Source organism: Semicossyphus pulcher, unplaced genomic scaffold, assembly GCF_022749685.1.
Source record: "Semicossyphus pulcher isolate SPU_LCO1_2020_fin unplaced genomic scaffold, fSemPul1.0.p SCAF_14, whole genome shotgun sequence".
Lineage (NCBI taxonomy): Eukaryota > Metazoa > Chordata > Actinopteri > Labriformes > Labridae > Semicossyphus > Semicossyphus pulcher.
In genome coordinates, this window is record NW_027211648.1 from 3692357 (window position 1) to 3717965 (window position 25609).

The 25609-nt window shown below is 41.6% G+C and overlaps 2 protein-coding genes across 5 annotated transcripts in view; both read right to left on the bottom strand.

Annotated features, from left to right (window-relative positions):
* numb (NUMB endocytic adaptor protein) overlaps window positions 1–17039 on the bottom strand; it is a 47347-nt gene extending 30308 nt beyond the window's left edge. For all 4 annotated transcript variants that reach the window (XM_069662029.1, XM_069662027.1, XM_069662028.1 and 1 more), the window contains exon 1: window positions 16911–17039. The gene's annotated coding sequence lies outside the window, so the exon portion shown is untranslated. The remainder of the gene's footprint in view (window positions 1–16910) is intronic.
* A 2677-nt stretch (window positions 17040–19716) lies between these two features.
* Window positions 19717–25609, bottom strand: part of galnt16 (UDP-N-acetyl-alpha-D-galactosamine:polypeptide N-acetylgalactosaminyltransferase 16) — a 48220-nt gene continuing 42327 nt past the window's right edge. Inside the window, exons 14-15 of the mRNA XM_069661470.1 lie at window positions 25232–25348; window positions 19717–20569 (exon numbers count right to left, since the gene is read on the bottom strand). Of these exons, the coding sequence (XP_069517571.1) occupies window positions 20426–20569; window positions 25232–25348 (261 nt within the window). The 3' untranslated portion in view covers window positions 19717–20425. The remainder of the gene's footprint in view (window positions 20570–25231; window positions 25349–25609) is intronic.

The following is a 25609-nucleotide window of genomic DNA, read 5'->3' on the forward strand; positions in this document are numbered from 1 at the left end:
CGGGGGATATTGAGTTGCTTTTCTCTCCAGCAAGCCTCACTCTGCATGTGTGTGTGTGTGTGTGTGTGTACATCAGTTTTTTGTGTGGTTATGCTTATGTCGAGTGTGTGTGCAGGGAGGAATTAAGGGGGCCCAGCCCAACAGCAAGTCAAAAAGCCAGCCGGCCATTCAAAACAGAGAGCCACACATCACTTTGGGCAACAGCTGAGGCCACTTTTAAACGACCAGGGCAGTACCCTGGCACCAGGGAGTGGCAAATCACTGTCACTGTATCGTGTCCCCTCAGGCGCGCCCCGGCTGTTATTCACGGACTGAATCGATAGTCCCGGTTTCCACAAGGCATCCCTAAGATTGATGAACCTTCCATTTGCCCTAAAACTGCATTTCTGATTGTTTTGTTTTTTTAAATCTTGCCAGAGGAGATACAATGCCAAGAGTAAAGTTTCAATTAAATGAAGAGAGCTATAAACACTGTGGAGGGGGCTGCTCACTGAAAGCACTGGCTAGCTTGAAGGGGTTTGATGTAGTGGCCTGAGTGCTCCAATTCCATCAATCCTGGTCCCTTTTTACGGCCGCTAAGAACACAATAGGCATCCATTAACGTGCCAGCCCAGGGATGATGTGTTTATAAAGTGTCTGTGAGTGTGTACACCTGCTGAAAAAGTGACAAAGTTTTAGGACTGCAACACTCAATTGTTTTCATTGTTGTATTGTTTTGTATGAGTTGTCAGAAAATGATGAAGCCATCAATCATTGTGTCCCAAAGCCCAAATGAGTATACAAGCTTTTAGAAAGGTTAAAAGACTGGTTCAGTAAACCCCTCGAAATAGCAGATAATCCGGGTCAGATATCAGTACCAACCGGATTTCCCCTCTGACTGTGAGGAGGGTTTAATGACGTACAGAACTCTAAAACTCCTGATTTCAGAGCCCAGCATAATTGTTTAATAATTGCCGCACTTGTGGTTTTTGCCCCTTCTGACCCACATGTTTTTTTTCTCTACAGCTGAGAAGAATCACTACCTCCCTTCTTTGTTGGAAGGACATTGGTGTTATGCAAACTGTGTGACAGAAGCCGAACCTCCTCACAGGCAATCACTCAGAGTGAACCACAACACATTGTCCCTGACTCTACAAGAAGTGACCTCTGCTGGGAAACTCTGAGTAAACCTCGGAGCATAAAACCTACTCATGGAAAACATGTTTACTTTTTCCCCATGACATCACTGCATTACACACACTCACACACAGCAGCACCAGCAAAGAGAACACACGGGCAGAATACAATACACACTCTCTAAAACACAATGAGCAAGAGACACAGACGTCTACAGCGTCTCAAGACCCCAGAGCCAATAGGGCTCCATTATTCTGCTTTGGTGGTCTGGAGAGAAGTAAAGTGCCATTAGAAGAAGTTGCAGCAACGTGGAGGAATCAGGTCAAAATAATACACACTGGGTTTCTATCCCTGAACTGCACTGACCCGAGGAGGACCATGTTACATATTCACCCGGCCTCAGTAAAGTGCTGTTAATACATGATCTATTAATCCTACTTACAGCTGACTCACAATAAAAACGTGAGCATTAGCACATTTAAAGAGTCTCAAGAGGACGGATACAGACCCAAGATTGTGGTTTATAACCCCAGACTGCCTATAGGCTACACATAATATCTAACATCCCACTAATCTTGCTTACAGAAAAACTGATAGCTGACCGTTCTTTGAAAAGTACACCTACAGCAAGCCTTGGTGCAACCTGAGCTCAGAAGGTGCACGTGGATTAGTGAGAAGGTGGAGTCTGTCGCAATCTTCCCATGTGTCAACATTCAGTTTACAAGCAATCACAGAAAACGTCAAGCTAGAAGCCTGTGATGGTAAAGACAAGCAAGTGAGCCTGCTAACACTGTGTCAAATTATATCCAACCCTGACAGGACCTATTAGACTTGTACAAAGCCCAGAAGTCTGAAAAGTGAAGCCAATGAAGAACTGCCATAAATCTTTTTTCACTGGTTGCATAAAAAACGTCAGCTTATATAGAAGCAGTTGAGAAAATGAACCTACTTCTCACTTGATATATTACCTTAAAACCTGTTTTTCACTAACCAAAATAAGCACCCCTGATAACTTCACAGTTTATAGATTTTTATAGATGCACCTTGCTTACTAAGTTAGTGCTAGTGTTAGCTGCTAACTTGAGCCCCTTTCCCACTGGTCCTAAAACCTGCCAACACCGTTTCTTCTGCTTAGTAGGAAAGGTTGCAATCGGCATTCAGACCCGGGCCAAATGACTCTGCAGTAGACCCGGGTAATTATCGCCTTGGCTCCGATCAGCATTGATGGGAACACAAAACCCGGGTCGACATGCTAATCTCCGCCCCCTTTCCAGATAGTGATGCAGCAGAAAAGAGACCGCAAGGAGGATACTCCACTGGCAATGGGAAAGGAGACAATCAGCATATACGAGCAGGTCTTCCCGGGTCTCAAAAACCAGCATCAACGTGCTAAGTTTGGTCGGAAAGGGGTCTTGGTGTTTACCCCCTGACTCTTCTCAAGCTCCACCCTCTTGTCTAGATATGGTCCCTTCCTGGCTACAAAAAAACAAGATGGTAACGACCAAAACGTCAAACTCAAGGCTTTATGAGATAGACAAACCACATCGGCCTAGTTAAACATGTCTGGTTGTAAAGGAGCCAGTAGGTGTGCAGACAGCAAAGACGTGAAAACAGACAGACATCACAGCGCGCTTCCTGCAGAGCTGCTGATTCAGAAGAGAAGAACAGCCTATATTGAAGATGTTATCAATAGTGGCACAATGTGTTCCAGGCAGTCTGTGACATATTTCATGCACTGGTGTTGGTCTGGGCCCCAGTTATCACCAGCCAGAGATCTCACAGTTAACACTCTTCCTCTGCCCCAGCAGCTACGTCAATTCTCATTTAACCACATCAGAGCATGTGACTACAGCTATAGCTGCTGGGTTTTTGAGCACAGTCATTGCTGCTGACATACACAGGCTGCTCCCACCTCCCTGCTCCTCCTTAACCACCAATCCAAAGTACAGTTTTATTCTAAACAATGTGTTCAGGACTCCACATATGGTGCTGAATCAAAACAACCACTGTAAGTGAAGATCTAATAAAGCATCTGAACAGGGCTGAGTGAAACCTTTGGCAACAGAGTCATCTAAAGTACCGGCCTGAATAGAAATAACAGAAATTCAGATGCCCCTTTTTTACATGTGACCAAATATAAGTCTTTTAGCCAATTTTGACATCTTTCAGTGAGTGTAAACGTGCTGCTGGTAAACATTACCTGTTCGTTATACAGTCAACTGTTTATTTATTGATGAAAAACCATGAGCCAATTTTACCCCACTCGGCTCTTCCTCCTCCCTTCCCTGCAGTTAAAGCGACCCAGAGGAGATGTCAGCCCTGCAGCAGCAAAATGACTTTGCCTCTTAAAAAGAAGCTATGATTATAGGGCACTGACTCGCAGCAATGTAACCGGCCTCACAGCCTGAGGCAAAAGCTCGGTTAATAGCCACATTTATCGATTAAACTTGTTACGTGATTGCAATTTTTAAAAGTAAAGAGAGTCAATTTCAGCATCAAAGGAAAACTACAAAGAAGGAGAAATGATGCAGTGATCTGAGCCAATTAACTCGCTCCCATAACAAGCTTGTGAGCAAACCCAGGAGGAACTGAACTGCATGGGGATATTTTTTCTATCCTATGTGTGGTACTAATGCATAAAGGGAAAGTTAAATCGGGCTGTCGGTGGTGGTTTGCAGAGCCTTTACAATATGCTTTAATGTGGTGGCTGGCTATCCTGGCAACTGCTACTGATGACTAAAAAACCTGGCTGTTTTTGCCGTTAACACAAATACTATCCCACTGCTTGGTAAACAGAGATTATAGAGCAGACAGACACATTTTCAGCAGCAGGAGGTTAGTGTCTCTCCATATGATGCAAATGAGTCTGTGCCTGTATGCTAATACGAAAACAGAGCCAGCAAAAGATGTGGATGCAAGATGCAGACGGAAGGCAAAAATATATTCCTACCCATATTAATCAGAATAAATAAGATTGCAGGATGATAAACTGACCTCGACATGGACATAAAACTTTGGACATTGTTTACACAGCATGACTGCAGGTGTTTTAGCCGACACGTCAGTACACGCCCATTTTCTGCCAAAAGAACTTGTTTGAGCTGCTTTCCCACTGGTCAAAAAACCCGCTAACACCCGGCTTTATTGCTTAATAGGAAAGGCTACAATCAGCATTCAGACAGGGTCAAATGATTCTGCAGTAGACCCGGGTAATTATCGCCTTGGCTCCGATCGGCATTGATGGTAACACAAAATCCGTGTCGACACACTAATCTCCGCACCCTTTCGGCGTGATGCTATGCTCCGTCGGTAACTTCTGCAACTCCTCGTCATCTCAGCTACAAATTCCGCCCGTCTCTGCCCGAGCAGCGCTCGAACATCGTTCCAAATGTGTCACCGATGAGTTTGATAAACAGACTAAATGAGTAATAGATACAATAAAGACCTAACCACTGTAACATCTTTACTGTTTACTAACCGTGTTTCCGCCGCGTTTGTGATGTCAGACGGTGACGCAGAAAAGAGACCGACAGGAGGATACTTCACTGGCAATGGGAAAAGAGACAATCGGCATCTATAAGCGGGTCTTCCCGAGTCTGAAAAACCTACGTCAAATGCACTAATTTCAGTGGGAAAGGGGTAAAACTGGAAGCACCGTCTAATGACGTTCAGCGATAAATATACATAAATATACAATACATTTAATTAACGAGAATATTTTTGCCATATCACCCAGCCCTAATGAAAAATCATGCTAAATATTTTAGGTAACTTTGGCCATGGTCACAACTGTAAAAATAGCCACAAAAAAAATCATCAATAATCCCCTGTCACCAACAAAAATTAAAAAACGACCTTTACAATTTGTTTTAGTTAGGCCGGAAAAATCACACTGGCAGGCCATCTGAGTGTATGAGAGGCGAGGGAAGCCCTGCAGTGTGGAATGGTGTCAGCATGTGTGTGCAGTGAGTGATGAAGGCCCGTCACTCCTCACTGCTCTCCCAATCATCATCTCGACATGGCTGCAGGGTAAAATGTATTCTGCTGGGGCTTTAAACACTGCGCTGCTGACTTCTGACATTCACACACGCTTTTGACACGTTGTGAGGCGTCACATATACACTAGAGAACATGTTAGTCGCTTAGATACAAACACAGGCGCACAGGAAGAGCGAGACAGAGAGGGAAACACACACACAAGTGGCAGAGAGAGAAAACAATCAGAGAAGAAGAGGCATAGACAGAAGTGACAGTGTGAGGAGGAATTGAAAGAAGGTGACTGAAAAACTGACAGAGAGAAAAGACACAGAAGAGTGAAAGGACAGAGAGAGAGACAGAAAACGGATTACATGCTCGCAGAGGAATCGATATCACGCAGAGAGCCCACTCCATGGTTCCAGCTGCTGAGTCAATGTGTTGTCAATAATAGAGCTTTTCATCCCAACACCACTATTGGTAAATGGCAGCACAGTGGCCGTTACAGCGTGTGTCTGTGTGTGTCAGTAGCAGTGTTTGTCCAGCAGCAGGCGTGATGAGAGGATAGAGTGGAACAGGAACTTCCTGCTGAGTGAACGGACATGGGATCACTGACCAAGCCAAGAACACAGAAACGCACACCAGTCTCTCCACCTCATTTACCCATGTCGGCTAAATTAATCTTAAAACCAGTTTATTTATGAAAATAAATATGCCTCCGTTACAGCAAATGTTTTCTGAATTAAATTCACTGACGCAGAAACTATTTAAAACTTGGAATTAATGAGGTTGGAGTTGTGTTGCTTTTATTTACTTTTTTGTGTAAGATGCTCATAAAACTCAATCTGATCTTTCATAAGTCCCTCTTTCTTTGCGTATGAGGTTCAAAGACATCAATCATGTTTCATATCATGAAGTAGTTTTAAGCCTTGGCTCCAAGCTTTCCATGGTAGTCTGTGTTACCGGTTTTACACGGTGTTCGGGCTACACGGGGTAGCGGATTACTTGAGGAAATGCCTCGAGAGCAGACTGCTAGCTTGTAATGCTAACCCTGCTAATGTTACAGCCTCACCCAGCACAGATCCGGCAAACCACTGCACACACAAGGGTAGCTGTGTCCAAAAGCTGCTTCCGTTTGTGCTCCATTTTTTCCTCTTGTTAATTTCCAACAGGACCAGAACAGGAAATAACCTCATCAGATATCTAGATGTAGTCTTGTAGATAGTGACACTGCAAGGTCAAGTGTCAAAATGTTAATGTCTGTTATTAAAATGTTATAAGATGTGAGAGAGTGATAAACTTCTTAGTCTTTTAATAGTCTTTTCAAGGTCTTCTGTATGGTAGGCATGTAGGATATAAACAATTATCTCTGACTAAAGGGTTATTTGAGGGTTGAATCTATTCCTTATTCACCTTCAAAGGGGGAAAAGGAATCTGACTCAAACAGAAACAGGAGTCCACATGATACAAGGTGGATTGTATTGACGTCAGGAATCAGCCAACCAAACTGGTCTTGTGAGCATGAATGTAAAAGGAGCTGCTGTAGTATACAGTGCAGCTGGGGAGCTCCGCTCATCTCAGGAATTCTTTCCTCGTACCTGAACTCAGCTCTTTGTTTCCTGCTTGAGCTATTTGTCAAGCTCAGGGGCAGGAGGGGAGCAGGACTTTACTTCTATAAAATGGCATTAAGGAGGTCCACCGCTTTTTAAACTTAAGGGTAAATGTGTGAATTTTACCTTCTGAGACCATGCTACGTTGCCAAGCAATGGCTTATGTCCTAATGGCTGGAATTGTGTTAGCTGTGTGGTTTAATTAGATTAGGGAACACAGCACTGGCTCAGGAAGGACAGGGAGCACTTTAGTATCAGATAGAAGATCGGAAATAGTTCTGTGGTGAGTCAAACCAGGCTGGAAAGCACCTGTGGAGGGCTGGACTATAAACTTTGTAGGATTATCAGAAAGAATGAGATTATATCATGACAGGTTTCACCTGAAAATACCTTGATCCTAAAGTCATTGAGGCTAAAGTTTATGTAAGCAATGAAGTAAGCAGAGTATTCAATGGTGCCCTTTTATTTCAGTGCCAGGAATGATTCAGCAGCCATTCTAAGACGCCTTCTTTTTCCAAAAAAGTTGGACGGCTCTGTTGTAAAAGAGTCCAAAGTAGCAGGCTGTAATATGAACACAAGAAGTGATTTCACCATGTCCATTCACACGGCCAAGGAGCCGGGCAATCAAGCTCTTTCTCTGCAGCCAAAGATGGAACTCAGGCAGGCCATAAAATCATTTCGTATTTTAAGACTTGGGAACATTTAACGAGCAAGCATTGTTTAATCGTGCTTGATACAGTGGGTAAGAATGAGGTCGAGCTGCCCAATGAAGAATTTTTTGAGGCCTATATGATACCTACTTTAGAGGGGAAAGATCATCAATTTAGCACATCTGATCTGGTAGGAATATAGAGCTATTATATGTGGATTGTGCACCAATTGTTGCACCGTCATGACTATGCAAAAGTATTCAGAAGGCTGCTTTCCTAAACAAATAACTAAGGAACATGTAACATAATTAAACAAATGTAGTGATGACCACTGTCTGCTCAGCTGTAATGCTTTGCTACATGTGCTACACACAATGTTCAGAGTTAAACTGGCTGGGCTGTACTCCACACCAGCCAGTGAATAAACCAGATGATGTCACTAAGCACAGAACAGAAACTAATCAGCATAATCAGCGAGTACAGAGTTCAGAAAGTCAGAAAACCTGCATGTCACATGACTGAGGCGGAGGTGTCTTGCTCAACGAAGCTGTGCCAAGTCACATGGCTTTTTGGACTACAACTCTGGGGCTTACACTTCTGACCTTACTAGTCTACTGATTTTTTTAAGTGATTTACAGTTCTACCCATATCTCACAAAGAAGATATTTTTAAAGGGCAAAGAAAGGACAGCCCTGCCCCGTCATCTCCTATGAGAAAAGCAGGTTTAATAAAGCCGTCAGACATCAAGCCTTTCCCTCCTCCGCCATAGCCGGGGTCTGAGCAGGCAAGCAGGCAGGAAGACAGACGAACAGGCAAAGACTGCAGAGCATCAGAGAATGGAAAATTACCAGGGCTCTACAATCAGCCGGGCACCTTTGATCAGCCAGAGCCCAGGCACCAATTACTGTGGGATAATCGTCAGCCCTTAGGGGCCTGACGAGCTGCAGGCACTGTGGGCACAACGGGTCACTGACCAGCAGGCAAAGGCCTGGTCAACAAGGCTCGCAGAGCCAAAAGCCGACGGTGCCCCTCGCTGAAATGCTGCATGAAGGCGGCCAAACGGACAGGCAGCACAGTGAAGCAATTGTTCCCCGCCTGTCGACTCAGCACAGTGGCACTCTCACAAGCCAGACATCCCTCTCTCCGCAGACCGCTCCGTGGTGGAGTGAATGGTGCAATGGTGGGGAGTGTGTGAACCTGCTACTATTGCCGTGTTCCTGTTTTTCACACACTTTCCCTCTCTCTGCAGTGAAACATACGTACAACAAATGTGCAAGCACATGCTGCTCACACACCTGTCCCTGTAATTCAGTGGTAAACAAAACGCTGCAGTGCTGAAGGCGCTGCACAGTGATGCAACACACAGGAAACAAGTTCCAGCCGCCCATCGACACCGATAACCCCTTCCTACCCAGGAAAAAGGTTAAACTACCTGTTCCTGACTTACTTCACATTATCTGACAGCTATGTGGACCGACAAGGCAAAGCAGATCCAACTGTGAGAACTATCCAGCACATTTTACCTCCATGCTAGCAGCAGTTTATCTCTGAACGAAAAGTAAGCCTCTGTTCTTGAAGCAGAACATGATATTTAGCTCATTAATAATTGACATCTTTCTTGTGCTCGGGGAACGTTCATCATCGATTAGGCAAGTCTACTGTGTTGGCTGCTGAGCTTCTCCTCCCTCCAGTGTCTACAAAACAGCAACCCGAAATACATCACTGCTACAACAACTTCTTTGTAGTCACTGCTGCTATAATAAATTAACTCAATTGCACCATAGAACTTGAGTGTCTCATCACTGAATCTTTTGCATACTCAAATCATACAGTTATTAAACAGAAGCACAGTAGCCAGAGGACTTTGGATCAGACACACTGCAGTTACACAACAGCCAGCTCCGGTCCAAGTAGATCCATATGGGCCAGAAGGAGCTTCCCTGTAAACCTCGAGTCAGCAGAAGAGACTGTTCTCAAAGCTATGATGCCTGGAGTTAAAAGATATGCTGAACTGTTTGAGGCCATTTTGATTAAAGATGGATATCAATTACTTTTTCAGACTTGTGCTGAGTCTTGGTCTGGTCTTGATATCAAGGCCACAATTTCTTCCACGTCTTGTTTTGCTATGTGGAAGAGATTTCTCTACGAAACCTCGTTTTACATGAAAACAATTAAACCAGAACACTCAAACATCTCAGTGGAAGAAGATGCTGTCTAGACTAATATCTGCATAAACTGCTAGTTTTTATCTAACTTCGGATTCTAATTCCTGGGGGGAATTTTTTCTGTTCATAGCGTACTTTTAGCAGGTTTGCAATACAACGAGAGGCAGAGATGAGAAATCCAAGCCAAATTTTGCAGCTGAACCTGCAAATTCTGCAGTTGTTTTTTTACACTATATGCATCATTTGGGAGATAGAACGGAGGTTAAAAATGGTCTAATAATCCCTGTGATATATATTTTGAAAACTGACATAGCACATGGTTGAAAAACTAAACATTAAAGTCACTATATTTTGTATGCATATACGTTTAACCCTCCCTTTTGAACTGTCTTACTGGTATTATGACACACAAGCAGTTCAGCAGAGGAGAGATGACCACAGAGTTTTAGTGGAAGTTCATGTCAAATACACAAATAGGACCAATGAGGGTGACCAAACACACCAAGGGAGAAGTAACAGAATAGAAGCTTCTTGTTTCTAAAAAAGAAAATAAAGATTAAAGCTTGTAATGCGCATACATGAATAAAAGCTGAGGCTCATTTTGTTTCTCTTTAAAAATCATTTCACGTTTCCTAGGAAAGGATTTGCTTTTTTTTTAGCCATGGGGAAGCACGTCATTTTGTCTGTTTATTGCTGCATCACCCATCATCCACTATGGTGGTTACCAGGGAACCAGTGATACACATCCAGGGTGACAACGGTTGGTAGGTGGGGCTAAGAGAGGACAGGACCAGACTGCAGATCAGACAGAACTACACAGGAAAATAACACGCAGGCTGAACTCAGTTATGTAAACAGAAATTGTGCACAATGTTTGAGGGAATGTCATCACTGTCAGTCATACTATAGACAGGCAGTCATTAGACATAAACACAGACGCACACACGTGTCACTTAGTGTTGAGACAGGGAGTTATTACAGCAACCACACGCTGAGATGTTCACTGTAGTGCATACAGAGAGGTGAGAAGCACCATCGTGTTTTTATCGAGCCACACCAAAATCTTTGTAGCTGTGATACAAATACAACTGCAGGTTAAGCCTTGTACATACTGTATGTCCAGGTTAAGGTTTTTTTACACAGGTAACTCACTTTTGGTTCTATACAGCAGTGGTCTTCAAATGGGGGTAAGCGTACTGCAAGGGGTACTTCAGATGTAGTATACAAATGTCAGTCATGCATTGTTCTTAAAATACTTATACTATAATAAGTTGATAAAAACTGTAGATACAAGTTTGACAAACCACATTTTAGAATTAATAGTCCTATTATCAGACCAATCTGAAGCCAAAACACAGACAAACTGAAAAGTTTAAGAACACATTTAAAAGTGAATTACCTAAACGAGCTGCAACCATCTCCAGGCTTTTATGTGGAATGGAAATATAAAGGGATTGGCGGACCTGAGAAGCTTTCAGAGGAGGAGCCAGAAACAATGAGGCACAAGCCAAAGTCCTAAAACTGAAACTGAAACCCCTGCCAGCGTGTCTTCGAGAGGTGTAAAGCACCTCTGGTAGCTGGTAAAAGTTCCCACCCTGTGAGATACACCTGCGATCACTCTGTCCTGGGTCACTCGTAATTAAACCAGAGATCACAGGGCTGAATAAAGCATGAGCTGTTCCCGTCCAGGAGGCTCAGGTATCACTCTATATAGGGGCCCAGAGAGACAAAAGGAGTCCCTGAGCCCCATACCATACCCACGGAGGAGAGATACAGACGCAAACTTGAAAGGCAACTCCTCGCATACAGTGACGCACACCCCCTACACTCCCAGTCCTAATCCACAGTTTAAAACAGCGGGGGCAAAGTGAGGAGCTCAATGCCCCTTGGACCTAATTAAGAGCTAAGGACATTGTCCCAAATGGGGATGCTCAAAAAACTGCGCTCAAAGCAGTGCGACACTGTACAGCACCCACCCTTGTTTTTTTTTTAATCAAACGAGTGCTGACTAAGACAAATAATGCATCTAAGAAACAGCCTAAGGATACAAATACTGCACGCTTTGTATTAAACAATGAGGCTAAATGCACTGTAGTAGTAGTAGGAGCATGATTTCAAAAGTCTTGGAATTCTTGGAAATTTGCAAAACTCTATTTGCTTTCTCAGGTTAGGCGACAGAACTGTTTTATGAAGAAATGCAAACTCTTGCCTGATAAATATCTCCAACAGGTTTTTGATTTATGTGCAATAAAAGCAGCTCACACAAAGAATGTAAAGGCATGCAACAGAGTAGTGTCAATGAAGGACAACAATGATACGGAGCTGCTATGTGTGTGTTTGGCAGTGGTCGCTTATATTGAGTTTCAAAGAAAAGGAAGAAAGACTGTCATGTCATATAGTCCATATTTATTGGTAGTAATAAGCAGATTCTGATCATTTTTCATAATAACTACACACACACTGTGACAAAACAATGCGCAGATGGCATGGGACAGCAGTGATCTGGCTGCAGGAGATCCTTATTTGCATAATCGTGTTTAAACTTCCATTATAAAAAAGACAATGTCTCAAAACTAAAAATATTGAGAGTTCAAAAAACTTCCCAAAATATTTTCTGCCAACAGAAAATGTTTTGTGTGTTTGTTTAGCAAAAATCTGATGAATAAACATGACAGATTTTTGTAATATTTTCCACTTATTTTACAATTAAAAATGTTGTATCAATCATTACAGTAAATGACTTGCATTACCTTTTAGCAAAGGTTGTACAGATTTTACGGATGTGAAGCATTTCCAGAAAAACATCACAATAAGCAGAAATACATCTGTAGGCACTGGCAGAGTTCAGAAGGTTAGGACATTCAGAACAATGCAACAAATATAAACATGTCAGATTTCCTAACCTATCCTGACTGCTGTGTGTGTGTGTGTGTGTGTGTGTGTGTGACTGTGTGTATATGTGTGTGTGTAAGTGCATCTAAACATATCCAAAGACGCTCCCTGGCCTTCATGTTGTTATGCCTGGGTTTGTGTACAATCTGTTTTTGAAACAGATCTTTCTTTTGTGAAAAGGTCAAAACCAACAACAGCAGTTTCCCTCTGTGGTGGAGAGGAGTCTGGAGGATAACACAACACTGCTGCTCACCAACAAACACATCAAACAAAGTTCAATCCAGCTCTGCGGTGCCACACAGCCTATTTTAGGCTACTTATGTTGAAACGGGGTCAGCTGCACATCTGAGATCCTGATTCCCCTCTGGTTGAATCTTCTCAGTGTGTCCCTGTTGGATCCGGTCCCAATCAGCTCAGAATGTGGAGCTCTGAGTGTGGATCCTACAAGTGTGTACAGTATGCCTGCTTTATAATGATGCAAAGCTACCAGTTCCCACATGGAGCTGTGCATGGTAAGGATGCTTGTGTGTCCTCGAATAACTACGGATATTTTGTCTGCTTTTAACACAGCAGAGAAGTTTGCTTTGGGTGCATATTTGTACACACTGATCATCACACTGTCCAATTACAAGTGCATTACTGCTTTTGAGTTATTAAGCACTGTTTTGGTAACTTGTCATCCCAAAAGGTTAGAGCTTTTGGCAGAGCAGAGCGTCAAAACAAATCCCACTCTAACCGTAATCATGGCCTTTTCTCTATTCTTTGTCATAATCAGTGACATTCACGCCATAAAAAACACACCGGGATGCCACCCTCAAAACTACTCAGAGGACAACGGCTTGAATACTATTTCTACATACTTATTCTGGACGCCTTCTACCGCGGTCATCGAGTCTGATTCACAAGGATCCATCGACAGCATGCAAACCGAGAGCCTTTGTTTACATTTTCCCTGGCAAAGTTTACCAGTGAATAGTATGTTAGCTGGTTAAAAGGAAGCCAGAGGAGAGTTTTCTGCGTTTACATGTACATAACAGGATCAGCAAACAGATAAAAAGCAGAGAACTGGAGAAAAGGACAGTGGTGGAGCACAGGGAAGAACACGAGTCAACCTTCGCCTCGAACTAACCAGGAATTTTACCTTGAGAAGGTTTACCGTAGTCATATTACAGTTATTAATCTAACGTGGCCACAAATAGATAAATTACCTAATCACTGTTCATCCTCGAAAGCTGTGTTTAAAAAAAGGAAAAATACAGCTGCTATAACTTGGACAAGAACCTGATATTCCGGCGTCTCGGTGCACCTGAGTTTACACGTCCTTATTCTCACCTTCCCACACTACTCAAACTGAATAAGCAAACATTCGAGCATTTCATTCCATCACTCGAAATATGCTATGCTTCTAGCGAGCTGTGATGTTGACAGAAAGCACAGGTTATGGATGACAACATCAGCCAGCATGTTCAATGGCCCGCATCAAAACTGCAGCCAAATGTAAGGATTAACCTGACAGGTAAGCAGTCAGGAGATGGTCACAGACAAATTGCCCGGATAGAGACCATTTGATGCTGTAACAGAAGAACAGAAGCACAGAGGCAAACATTTCGCCTGTCATATCCATTCAGTTACCACCTGACGGAAGTTAAGCTGACACCGGCGTTCGCTACTGCTTTCACCATCAGCGACAACAAGCATGACTATCTCGCTGCTATCAGGGGACGCAAGTAAAGCCGTTTGATTGCGTCGTCATCACACATTGAGTTTATCTACACATGTTGCATCACTACTCAGCATTCACATGCACAGCTCCCTGCCAAGAAAGGGCCTCTCCTTAGAGAACAGGGCGAACTGCTGACAGTAAAGCTGGTTTCTCCCACAGAGTGAATCACAAAGCTTCGGACAGATACTTGCTCTCACATTCTCCTCCTCTCTCAAACAGCTGACAGGCTCGCACAGTGGGTTTGGAGGCAGATAGCCAATCTTGCACTCCCTCATTCTGTGAGATGAGCTAAGCCATGAGTTACTCTCAGAATTTGAAGGGGAAAAAACTCCCACATCATCATCTCTTCTTTTTTTTTTTGTCTAGAAGAGACATCAAATTATTTTGCAAAAGTCATCCTTTCCAAATGTAAAATAAAACTTAAATACAACTAATAATGGCAACTATTTTGATAACTGACTGATTCATTGTTTAAGTGATTTTACAAGCAAACATGCCAAAACTAGCTGAATTTAGGTTATATTTATAATTATATTATAAACTAAATATTTATACATCTAGTTTTGTTGTTTTTCTTATAGAATTACTCAAACCGATGAATCAAATATCAAAAGTAACCACTTCTTGTTTGATCGTTGCAGCTTGTAAACAATGCAGATTAACTGATAGTGAAAATGCCTTACTTGCAGTACTATATAACACAAAGACTTAGTGTCTTCATAGCTGACAAAAAAGTGTCACTTTGTGCTGATGTTTTACCTTCTCTGTGCTGACAACCAGATGAGCCACAGCACATAACTAAGCTTGTATTATTCAAGTCACAAACCTCATCACCAGCACATAAACAAAACAGTAATGACTCAAGAATTGTGGCTAATGAGAGATCCCAAATGTGGTCTTGCTGTCCAATAAGCAGGATGTCTGCTGTATGCTGCTACCACACACAATCTGTCATGCAGCTATCTTTGTAAAGGCTGCATGCGGAAGGTAATGTGACCACTACGGTTTATCTGATCACAGAGGGAAATCTCTTGCTCAATCTGTGGTCGCTCCAAAGAGTAAACTCCCTTTCTACTAGCTAAAGGTCTAGCAATGCTATCATTACCATATAAGATAATCTAGGGTGCATTATCACACTTCACAAAAATGTTAAGGCTGTGAGTCACAGTTTATATCTGCAGGGGAATCAACCTGCCATGTGGCTGGGTGCTGAACGTCTAAGCAGCTGTCCTTTTCTTAACCACATGTTTTTTTACGCACTAAACCTAACTGCAATGAATACAACATACAATAATCATCCCTTCCAACATGTCTTATTGTGTTAGCTACATATTGAGGCAAGCTAGTGAAACAGTCATTAAATCATAAAGGTCTTTGTATAAACAAACCATAGAAATTCTCTATGCCATATTTTTACAGTAGGATACTTTTTTAATTTTGAGCTTTAGATTGTTCTACAATTTGTGTCCTGTATACAAGATATTCAATGGTTTGGCGTCACATAGGGTCGGGAAATATGACAATATATATTGTTAAAACAATATGACAATGTCTATCATATGTGTTTTTCTATATCGTGATGTCACAAAATCAGCGGCTGAACTGCCCTACAGCTATTTTTACATAATTTTGACAATGCTTTACGTTCTAATCCTTGCACATGGGAGCGAACCTGGAGCAAGTGCTGTTTATTAACAGGGACATTAACATGCAGAAAAGGACTCAGGCTCAAAGTATCCAATTCAACCAGGATTATCCAAAAATAGCCTTTACCATGTGGTTATTTCATATGGACTAATTATTTGTTAAATTACCAGAACACATGATATATCGCGATATATCAAGATATGATAGTCCTGTATCATGATATAGGGCTTTGGCCATATTGCCCAGCCCTAGTGTCACATCCATTACTTTCTCGGAGAAGTCTGTAAAATCCACACTTGCATATTAGCAGTTTTTGCCTCGGTGTTAAAGTCAAGCTGAATAATTACATAACATCTGTAACCATCAATTTACATTGTCTTCTATATCCTAGCTTTGAACTTGACTAACATCTACTTGTTGCTGATGAGTGTGTGTGTTTGTTTGTGATGAACTACTCTGTGTTGTGTCTTGTGTTGCTGTCTAGTTTATTCGGTGCTGTTTAATTACTGTGTGGATATACAGCATGAATCGTTACCTGCCGAAGAACTGCAGTTGAAATTTAGCTTTAAGCTAACTGTTGTACAATACATCGATTTGTAACACTTATGTTAAATATTGTAAACGGCCCCTTAACAAATGAATTGAATAACTACATGCCAGCCCACAGTTGTTATAATGATATTACACAAGCAGTACGTGTGACATGTTGAAAGTTATGTGTCAAATCAGGTGCTAGCAGATAGCTTTTCCATCATATTAGCCGGTTTGGTTCTGCTGAGTAACGTCCGTCTCTTAAAGTTGACCAGGTAAGTTGGTTGTCGATTGCTGCTTGACAAACGTTAGCTAGCTAACTAACCTGTTAGCTCATTCGGTAGGGGAAAGGCTTCTCCAACACCCAGGAAGGATGTACAGCAGTCTCAGAACCTTCCATTCTGCTTTTTTCAGGTTTCTTGCCATGTTAGCAATGCGAGCTAACATTAAAACCATGTAATTGGGTCTACGGGGAGCTAACAGCCGTAGCTGCGCGTGCCGCATCCGAAAAACACAAGCTAGTGCTGCTTAGCTTTGCGAGCTAACAAGCGTTACTGGGCAGGCTGATTGAAACAAACCGTTACACATTTTTTTAACATACCTGTGATCACCGCTGCGACCCAGAAGATGCCCCGTTAAAGCCGTCACCTGTGTATCACGAGCCGTGCTGAGCCAAAAATAATTCAAATTCCACAGAAAGTGTTGCGGGAGACGCTCGCAGTCCAATCGCTTCAGCCACTGCCGCTGAATGGCTGCTACGCGGAGACTCAACCAAACTTCCTCCTTAGCAACGGACCGCCTCCGCGAGACCTCATTGGCCGGCGCGTGCAGATTGGAGGTGATCGATTGACGATTGACAGTGCAACCTGGATCAAATTGGACATTCGCTGAATTGTTTTTTTTAAATAGCAGCAAAAGCACTTTGTAGCCTTATCACTGCCAGGGAGGGATCGGCTGTTAAAGACAAATATATTAAAAATAAAAGACGCAAATTATTTTACTGACGGTAATGAAGGAGCCTACAGTAAAACAATTAAATAACTTACCAAATTGTCTTTGGCCAGGTTTTAAAAAAAGATGTAATAACATGAAATCAAGTATAGTTTTCAAATACCTTAGAAATATAAATACATAGACCTTATTTATCCAAACTGGAAATTCTACATATTAAAACTAGATCAATAAAACATATAAAGATTAAAAAAAAACAGAACAAAAACCAGAGTAAAACTTCCATTAAGAATTAAAGTAAAACATTTTTAGCATACATATATATATAAAACTTTAGAATCTGTAGAAAACATTATATGAAAAATAGCATACACATAGATATTACAGCCTGACAGATATATCTGTCGCCTAATATTATCGAGCCAACATGTACCTATGACAGATATATGGGTATTGGCGTTTGTTTTTCATGAATGTGAATATTTGCAGATTAAAAACATATATATAACTATGTATTAATTACACTTTTTTCATCTATATTATTATAATTAGATTAAAAAACCTCTGCATTATTTTGAACTGTAAGTAGCAGTAGAATTGTTTTAGTATAGGTAGTGAAAGTATCATGTGGTAGATGTTACGAAGTGCATGCTGTAGTGTGTGAGTAAATGTACTTGGTTGCATTTCCTCATCAGTGTCCAACACCAACTCTTTATCTCTCTGTCTGATATGCAAAAACAGGCCTGGTGTCAGAGGAGGCACTTTTGAAACCACATTGTGTAAAGGACAGTTTAGATAACGTCACATTTTGAAAGTTATCTTTTTTTTTTCTCTTTGAACATTTGTCAGGGTTTGATCTGGACCATGTTTAAGCGTCTGACCCTCATGATGTGTTTACCCCCTTTGCCCCCGATGACGAAACCTCGGCCCCTTTAAAAGGCCAGAAGTTTATCAGCGTTAAGTTGCATTCCTCGCATAGTTATGTAGCCTACTAAGCTGCAGTGTGGCATGTCTTGTGGCCTGGAAGGTTGCAAAACCAACAAAGAAAAAAAACTTTGGTAACAAAGTTGTCGAGCCTGTTATGCTGATAATTGCCATGTCAATGTAATCTTTGCACAATGCTCCAGCTGTGAGTCTCTCTCTCTAACACAAACATAAAGTCTGTTCTTTTCACTGCCTCTCGTCTTTCAGTCTTAATTATCTCAGACTCAATCTTCTTTATGACTCCTTTTTTACAACAAACATTCATCCATCACCCTGTGAAGGCCAAACAGTCATAAAATTCAGCCAAGAAGCCTCTCACATAACTGTGTGGACAGTCCGCCCCCTTGTGGCCACTATGTGTAAATTCAGTAATGTGACAGGCTTCATTTTTAAACATAATCTGTGCTAATTATGTCATGACATTTTGAACCTTGTCAGTGTTGGAAGAAGTACATATAATATTTAATTAATTACCAATACAACAGTGTAGAAATACTAAATAATCCTGCGTTCAAGATTTTACTAGAAATTGCTTTATTATGTTAAGCAGAAAACCCATTTCATAACAATGGATATAATTGTGTAGGTGGATTATAATTGTGGATACATTTGTTATAAATATTATTTTTATGTTGCAATGCTGTACTTTCTGAGGTACTTCTACTCCCCAACATCTCAGAGGGAAATATTGTATTTTTTGCTTTATACTGATTCAGTCAGTCATCTTCAGAAACCTTACACATGCATAAATATGAAACATATGACGTTAGTAAAATCTGAAGTTTTGATATTTTAATCAATGCAAGTAGAGCTGACAAAAAGATTCATTATTGGCAACTGTTTTGATCCTTTTAGTCATTTTTCATGTAAAAAAAAAAAACATTTAATGGTTTCAACTTTTCAAATGTGTTAAACTTTTCTGTTGAAGTTTTTTTTTGGCCTTTTATGCCTGTATTGAATGAAAGGACAGTGTCGGAATCGGGGGAAGAGTGGGGGATGACACGCTGCAAGGGGCCGAGGGTGAGAGTTGAACCCGGGAACGCTGCATTGAGGACTGTAGCCTCTCCAATTTTTGGGGACAACTTCCTACTTTTAATACTTTAAGTACAAATTGTCTAATTATACTTAAATTATATTACAATTTCAATGCAGGACTTTAATAAAGGATTTATACAGCGAGTTATTTCTGCTTTTACTGGTTTATAAAATCTGTCTGTACTCAAAGTCTACGAGTAAACTTTAAGATTCATGAGTAGATGTTGAAATATTTCTAATAACACCAGCAGTTAAAACACACAGCAGAAATATTACATTTGCTTTATTACTTTATACCTAGCTGCCGATCATTCTTTTATTAATTTGATTTCTTCTGTTGACATTTTAGAAAGGCACTCCTCTGCAGGAACCACGTGCAAGATGAAACAATATAATATTCAAAATAATCCATTAAAATAACTGCAGCAATATTTCCTTTATTACCACATTTTATTTTTCAAACAACATATAGTTTACTTTTCACAAAAACAGGCCATTATCTGCTTCAAATATTTACATAAAACTTTGTTGAGAGACAGAAAAAAAAAACATTCTTTGGGTCTGACCATGCAAAACAATAAATAATCTTCCTGACGGTGCTTTGCATGGTGCTTTCAAGACTGCATTAAAAAATAAAAGCTCAGATTTTAGTTGGCTGTACATAAAGCTGCCCCGGTCCACACAGTCATCTGGCACGCCTCAATCTGATGAGGAGATAAGACAAGCAGTGGTTTTGACTCAGAGTAGGTCAGGTGCACCTCCACGCATTTGCTACAGATCAGTATGCAATCATTTGTTTTGAGGCAATCTTCACTACTCCAGTTTGAAACTAATGTTGACCAGGATAGATACAGAAATGAAAAGATGAGATGTGCAACAGTTTTAAGTGAAAAGCTTAGATTACGTAGAAGAACTGCAGCATCCTCGACGGATGAAGCACTGTACACAAAAAGACCTCCATGTTCAGCTCAAAAAGGCCTTCAAATGTTTTCAGTGAGGAGCTTGAGGTTGACATCACAGAAGTTCAGTTCTCACTCCTTTCCTCCCTCAGAAAGGCGACAGACAGAGATCAGGAGCGAGTCCTCCTACAGGCCGGGTCCAGAATCTGCTCCTCTCCTCCCCTCTCCACCCTCAGTCTGCTATGGTTCAGGTGATAATTTGCGGCTCCCAGGACTGGCTGGCCACCTGGGGGCGACACTGTGTGATGATCGGAGGGCCCGTTGGAGTCTGACTGTCCAGGCAGAGGCCGCTGACCATGTGCTGCAGGGCCGGGCCTCTCGGCTTCCACTTCTGCAGAGAGAGAGAGAAAACAAGATGGAAAACCATGAATTCATCTGTCAGTTCGCTTTATAGAAATCATAACAAACTCTCTGGTCTGTATTACTCGCTGCACATCAGCACAGCAGGTTCATGTTAGTCCTAAGTAATGGACTCAGTCAGACCTAAATAACAATGATCACATGAGTGAGTGATTGACTGGCTGAACTCTCAGTGGAAAAATCAGAGCGCATCCAGCTGCGGACGCACGGCAGCCTGCCATCAGACCCACAGAAAGACACTTTGTTTGAGATGATAAAATGTTATATAAATATATATAATAATATACTGGAAATGTTTCACTTTTTACTACAGTACATTTAATTTACATTTTTAGTATTTACTGAAGTTAAAAAGTATTTCACATTTAGATTTAAGACAAAATATTAACGTATAACAAATAAGGTACTGTTATGGATTAAACAACCCAACAGTACAATTCTTTCCTGAAAAAGTAGGGATCAAGCGTAACATGTAAATAAAACATAATTTGATATTTTGCTAGCTCTTTTTGACAATGGCCTGTATTCAATTAGGAGCACAAAGACAAGATAACTAATGTTAAGACAAGATAAAGTGTAATAACCAGGTAACTGGACTTGACTTGGTGAGATGTTACCCTGAGCTAGTATCACTGAGAGTCGTTAGTACCCTCTGGTGTTGATGGGTCGTTAGGCTCACATCCTGGCCAGAGAAGAGCGCTGGTTTGAAAAAGGTGTCAAGGAGGCCATCTATAGCTTCTTTCGCACTGGTCAAAAAACTCACTAACACCCGCTAACACCCGCTAACACCTGCTAACACCTGGCTTTTTTGCTTTGTGTGAAAGGCTACAAAAGGCATTCAGACCCGGGCCAAATGACTCTGCAGTAGACTCGGGAAATATCGCCTCGGCTCTGATCGGCATTGATGGGAACACAAAACCCGGGTCCACACGCTAATCTCCGCCCCCTTTCCGGCGTGATGCTACGCCCCTCTGTAACTTCTGCGACTCCTCGTCATCTCGGCTACAAATTCCGCCCGTCTCCGTCCGAGCAGCGCTCCAACATCGTTCCAAATGTGTCGGCGGCAAGTTTGATAAACAGACTGAATGAGTAATAGATACAATAAAGACCTAACCACCGTAACATCTTCACTGTTTACTAACCCTGTCTCCGATACAACACGGCACAATACGACGCGATACGATACTATAAGATGCACTTTATTTATCGTCCCTGTAGTGAAGTTTCTCTTGGACTCAAATGGTGCGCACATTCATCTGTCTGTATGTGATTTGTTTCTGTCACCTGCTGTTACCTCATTCACATAAATGAATGTTGGACATTAACCACATGACCACAAAGTAAATGAACACCTCTCTAAAACGTGTCAAAACAACATCTGAACATTATGTCTTACATGAAGATTTATTACAGAACTGCTATAAAAGTTTGAGCTCGGTAACGGTGTGCACAGGAACGTTCGATTACAAACTCAAGCTCAAAGGTGTCTTCTTATCACCAAAATGTCACACAGACGTCTAACAAGTGCAGCTGGAAATATATGGTTTACTTAGTCCTAATGTCAGCTTGAACTCCCTCACCCCCACACTAATCACTCACAGGACTCTGTGCTGAGGTGGAACTGAGGTTCTTGCTTACATTCACATGTTATGAATTTCTTTGTTGACTGGATTTTGTTTGATTCTCCATAAATCTGATTTTCTTTACAGCAAAGACTCCAGGGGTCGAGTCAATGTGTGTAAAAGTGCCAGAGCGAGTTCAACAAGAAACTTGAGACTCAAGTAAAAAGAGAGAGAGAGAGAGAGAGTTCCCCATAAACTGGCTTTCTATAAATCAGCAGGTGTAAGTGCTTCGTTCATTGGCTTACTGATTCAAGAGAGTTGAACTACAGCAGAGAGACACAGGGCCAAGTGCAGACTTCTGGGAGTGATTGTGGGGTTAATCTTCAGATCCCAGAGGAGAGAGACAGAGTGTCTGAGTGTGTGTCATACTTTAAACACACCCTGTTACATATGTGTGGTGTTCAAGTGCCTTTAAGTGTGTGCAACAAAGAGGAAATGTTAAAATAAAAGCTTAACGATGACCACATGCAGAGTTGATGTAAGATCAGAAAATATGGATTTTAAGCCGGTTTTCTTGGATTTGAAACACGGCTAATGCGTGCCAGAGAATTTCAGAGTATCTTATTAAATTTGTTTCTCTTGGACGAGCTTCTTAAACAGATTTAAGACCAGCGTAGAAAATAATCTCTCCAGCGAAACCCAACGTTCAGGATTTATAGAAAAATGTTTAAGATCTGGAAATTTCAATAAAACATTTCAGAGTAAATCCGGCATTTTTCAATCCAGGTGCTATTTTTACATAGTTTGGGGTCTAAATAACTATTAGACACAACATTTTTTTAGTAATCCTCAGCTAAGTAATCATAGTAAGACTCTAACAAGTCAAATATGATAAACACAACACTGTGTTTTCTGTACTCCAACATAACAAACTCCTCTCTCTAACTTTGACTCAAATTTCCAACGTCTTTTCCCTGAAAGAACACAAGAAGGTTCTTTCTTCTGTAAAGGCAAGTTGACATATTTTCAACGTTAACTATCTGAGTTGTGTCTCAGGGACGCAGCCTGTTGTCAGTTGTTGTTTCAGCACTAGTGTTGTAATTGGACATAGGTTGCTAGCTGCTTTGTGTTGCAGAGCACCTCACGTTTTTCTGCTGTGTGCGCCTCGCGTTTTTGAGGAAACGCTCTGAGCGCCTCGAGTTGAAAAAAACTCAAAGAAGAAAAGGGCCCGACGTCATGGGCATTTTTTTTTTGTCCAATCGGATGAAAGGAGAGGCGGGCCTTCTGTCAGTTCACAATATAACGGTTAGGTTAATGACAGCTTTGATTCAGTGGTTGCCGAACAGTTAAGCTGCTCTTTTTTTAACCGTAGGCTCAACAAAAAAGGCAGTGCGGTGCGCCTCGCGTTTTGCAGCCTGCAAAACAGGCTCTGTCTGATCGCGCCCTAAGTTTGTCCCCTGCTGGGACACAGTCACGTTCCTCTTTTGTGTGTACATGTTTACGCAACTGTATCGTCTGTCCTGAGTTGCGAAACAAAAATTACCCATCGTTCACAGTCCTCAAGACTCTCGTGTTTCTCATGATAAGTTGTAGAACTGAATAGAAGAAGTATACAACAAGGCTATTTCAGCTTAGATTTCTGGTGTCTGCCTTTGTATGTAGCGTTAACTAGCTGAAAACTGTGCTTTGAACAGCAAAAATATCTCCTAAAATATGAGTGCAGAGGACGTTATGGGCAAAGGTACATTTCACAGTAGTTTAGCAGACTTTGTAGTCAGCCTTATATATTTAAGTCAGAGTAAATGGATGAAAAAATGCAACAGAACAAGGCTTCTCAGACGAAATGAATCCCAGATCCACACAAAATGTTGCAAATATCCCTTTAACAAAAGGTTCATCTCTTTAGTGAACCTTTCAGTAATGTTATCAGACACTTGAAATAACAATCTGAGCCTGTCGGTGGAAAAAATGAGCAATTTTAGTGGACATACTTTAACTGAGGGCATTTCCTTTGCAACCATTACAGTCAGTTTTGCTGCTGGAATCTACAGGAGCAATTCTAAAACTTTTTGTACCTATTTGTGATTTAGAGCCCTAAAAATGTTTAAAAAATAGGTTTAAAATACAAGAATTACACTTGAATGCAGAAAGAATAAAATGTTACACAATTGTTCCGACTGTTTGTAATGCAGCAGTGATCGGGGGAAACGCCTCTTGACACATCAGTGACTAACAGCCCAGAGGAATCAGATTCATTGCAGCCTCACTTTGAAGTGTGTCTACAAGTTCACACTAAAAAAAGGTCCCATCATCATCTGTTGCTCCAATAGTTGATCACTTAATTGCTCTTTTATTCAGAGGGGATAAATTATATTTTTCCTTCCTTGGGGATTAAACGCTCAGGACAAAGAGTTCAAAAGACTCCCACAGCAGAACAAACTCCCAAACAACCCTGGGAGGATTGTGTCGGGTCTGCAGGGAGATGAGATGATGGCCTGGCAGGAGTCCTGCACACTCACACACATGGTTTGAGTTAATAACTCCCTCTTCAATGTCATGAATCAACCCTGCAGCCAGCGAGGGTCCACATGGGCTGCGAGTGTTCAACATTCCCTAAGCGGAGAGGGAGGAAGGAACAGGGTGGGGTCTGAGGTTACGGGAGCGCTTGTTCTACTGCACCTATAAAATCAACTGCTTCGTGTTTTCGGCGTGAGCTTCAGATCGCCTCAGCCCGCAGACGGTCTGCTTAGCATCTCTCCAGGTCACAACCTCTTTTCTCGGAATCTTTGACGTCTAAAGTCTGCGCTGTGAGCGGCACATGAAGGACGGATGAGCAGCTTGACTCCAAAATGGGATAACCGTTAGGAAAAACAAAGACCTCCTGTTAAAGTGACTGACAGCGCAAGATTAAAGCTAAATCCTGGTTCTTTCGTTAACCCTTAGCTGACACAATAACCTCACGGATTATGTTGTTGTTTTTGGTGCTCTTTAGATTTGTCATGGAACAAAGAAATGTGCAAAAAATATACAGTAATGCTAAAGTTTGAGAGGCTAACATGATTTCCTCTTACCTGTCTGGGCTCTTTTGCATTGCAGGACTCCATCTTGACCTTTGACCCCGCTGTGAAGGCTGAAATGGCCAGACAGAGGTCCTGCTGTCGGATCAGTGGCTCTATAAGTTCCCATTTCTGGAAAGAATTTTAAGAAAGTGATGAAAATGTTTAACTTAAAAACATTGTGTTACATCTGCTCTGGAGACATTTTCTTTTTTAAACAATGATCTTTTATTTTGCCTTTTTGTTGTCTTTTATCTGGAGTGTGCAGGTTTCCAGCCATGTGCTACCACACTGAAAGCTGTGCAGAAAACATTTAATCATCCTGAATGACAAACTTCTCCTTCTATCAAACAGCAACAATAAGACATGCAGAGATGCAGTCTGAAATCGTGC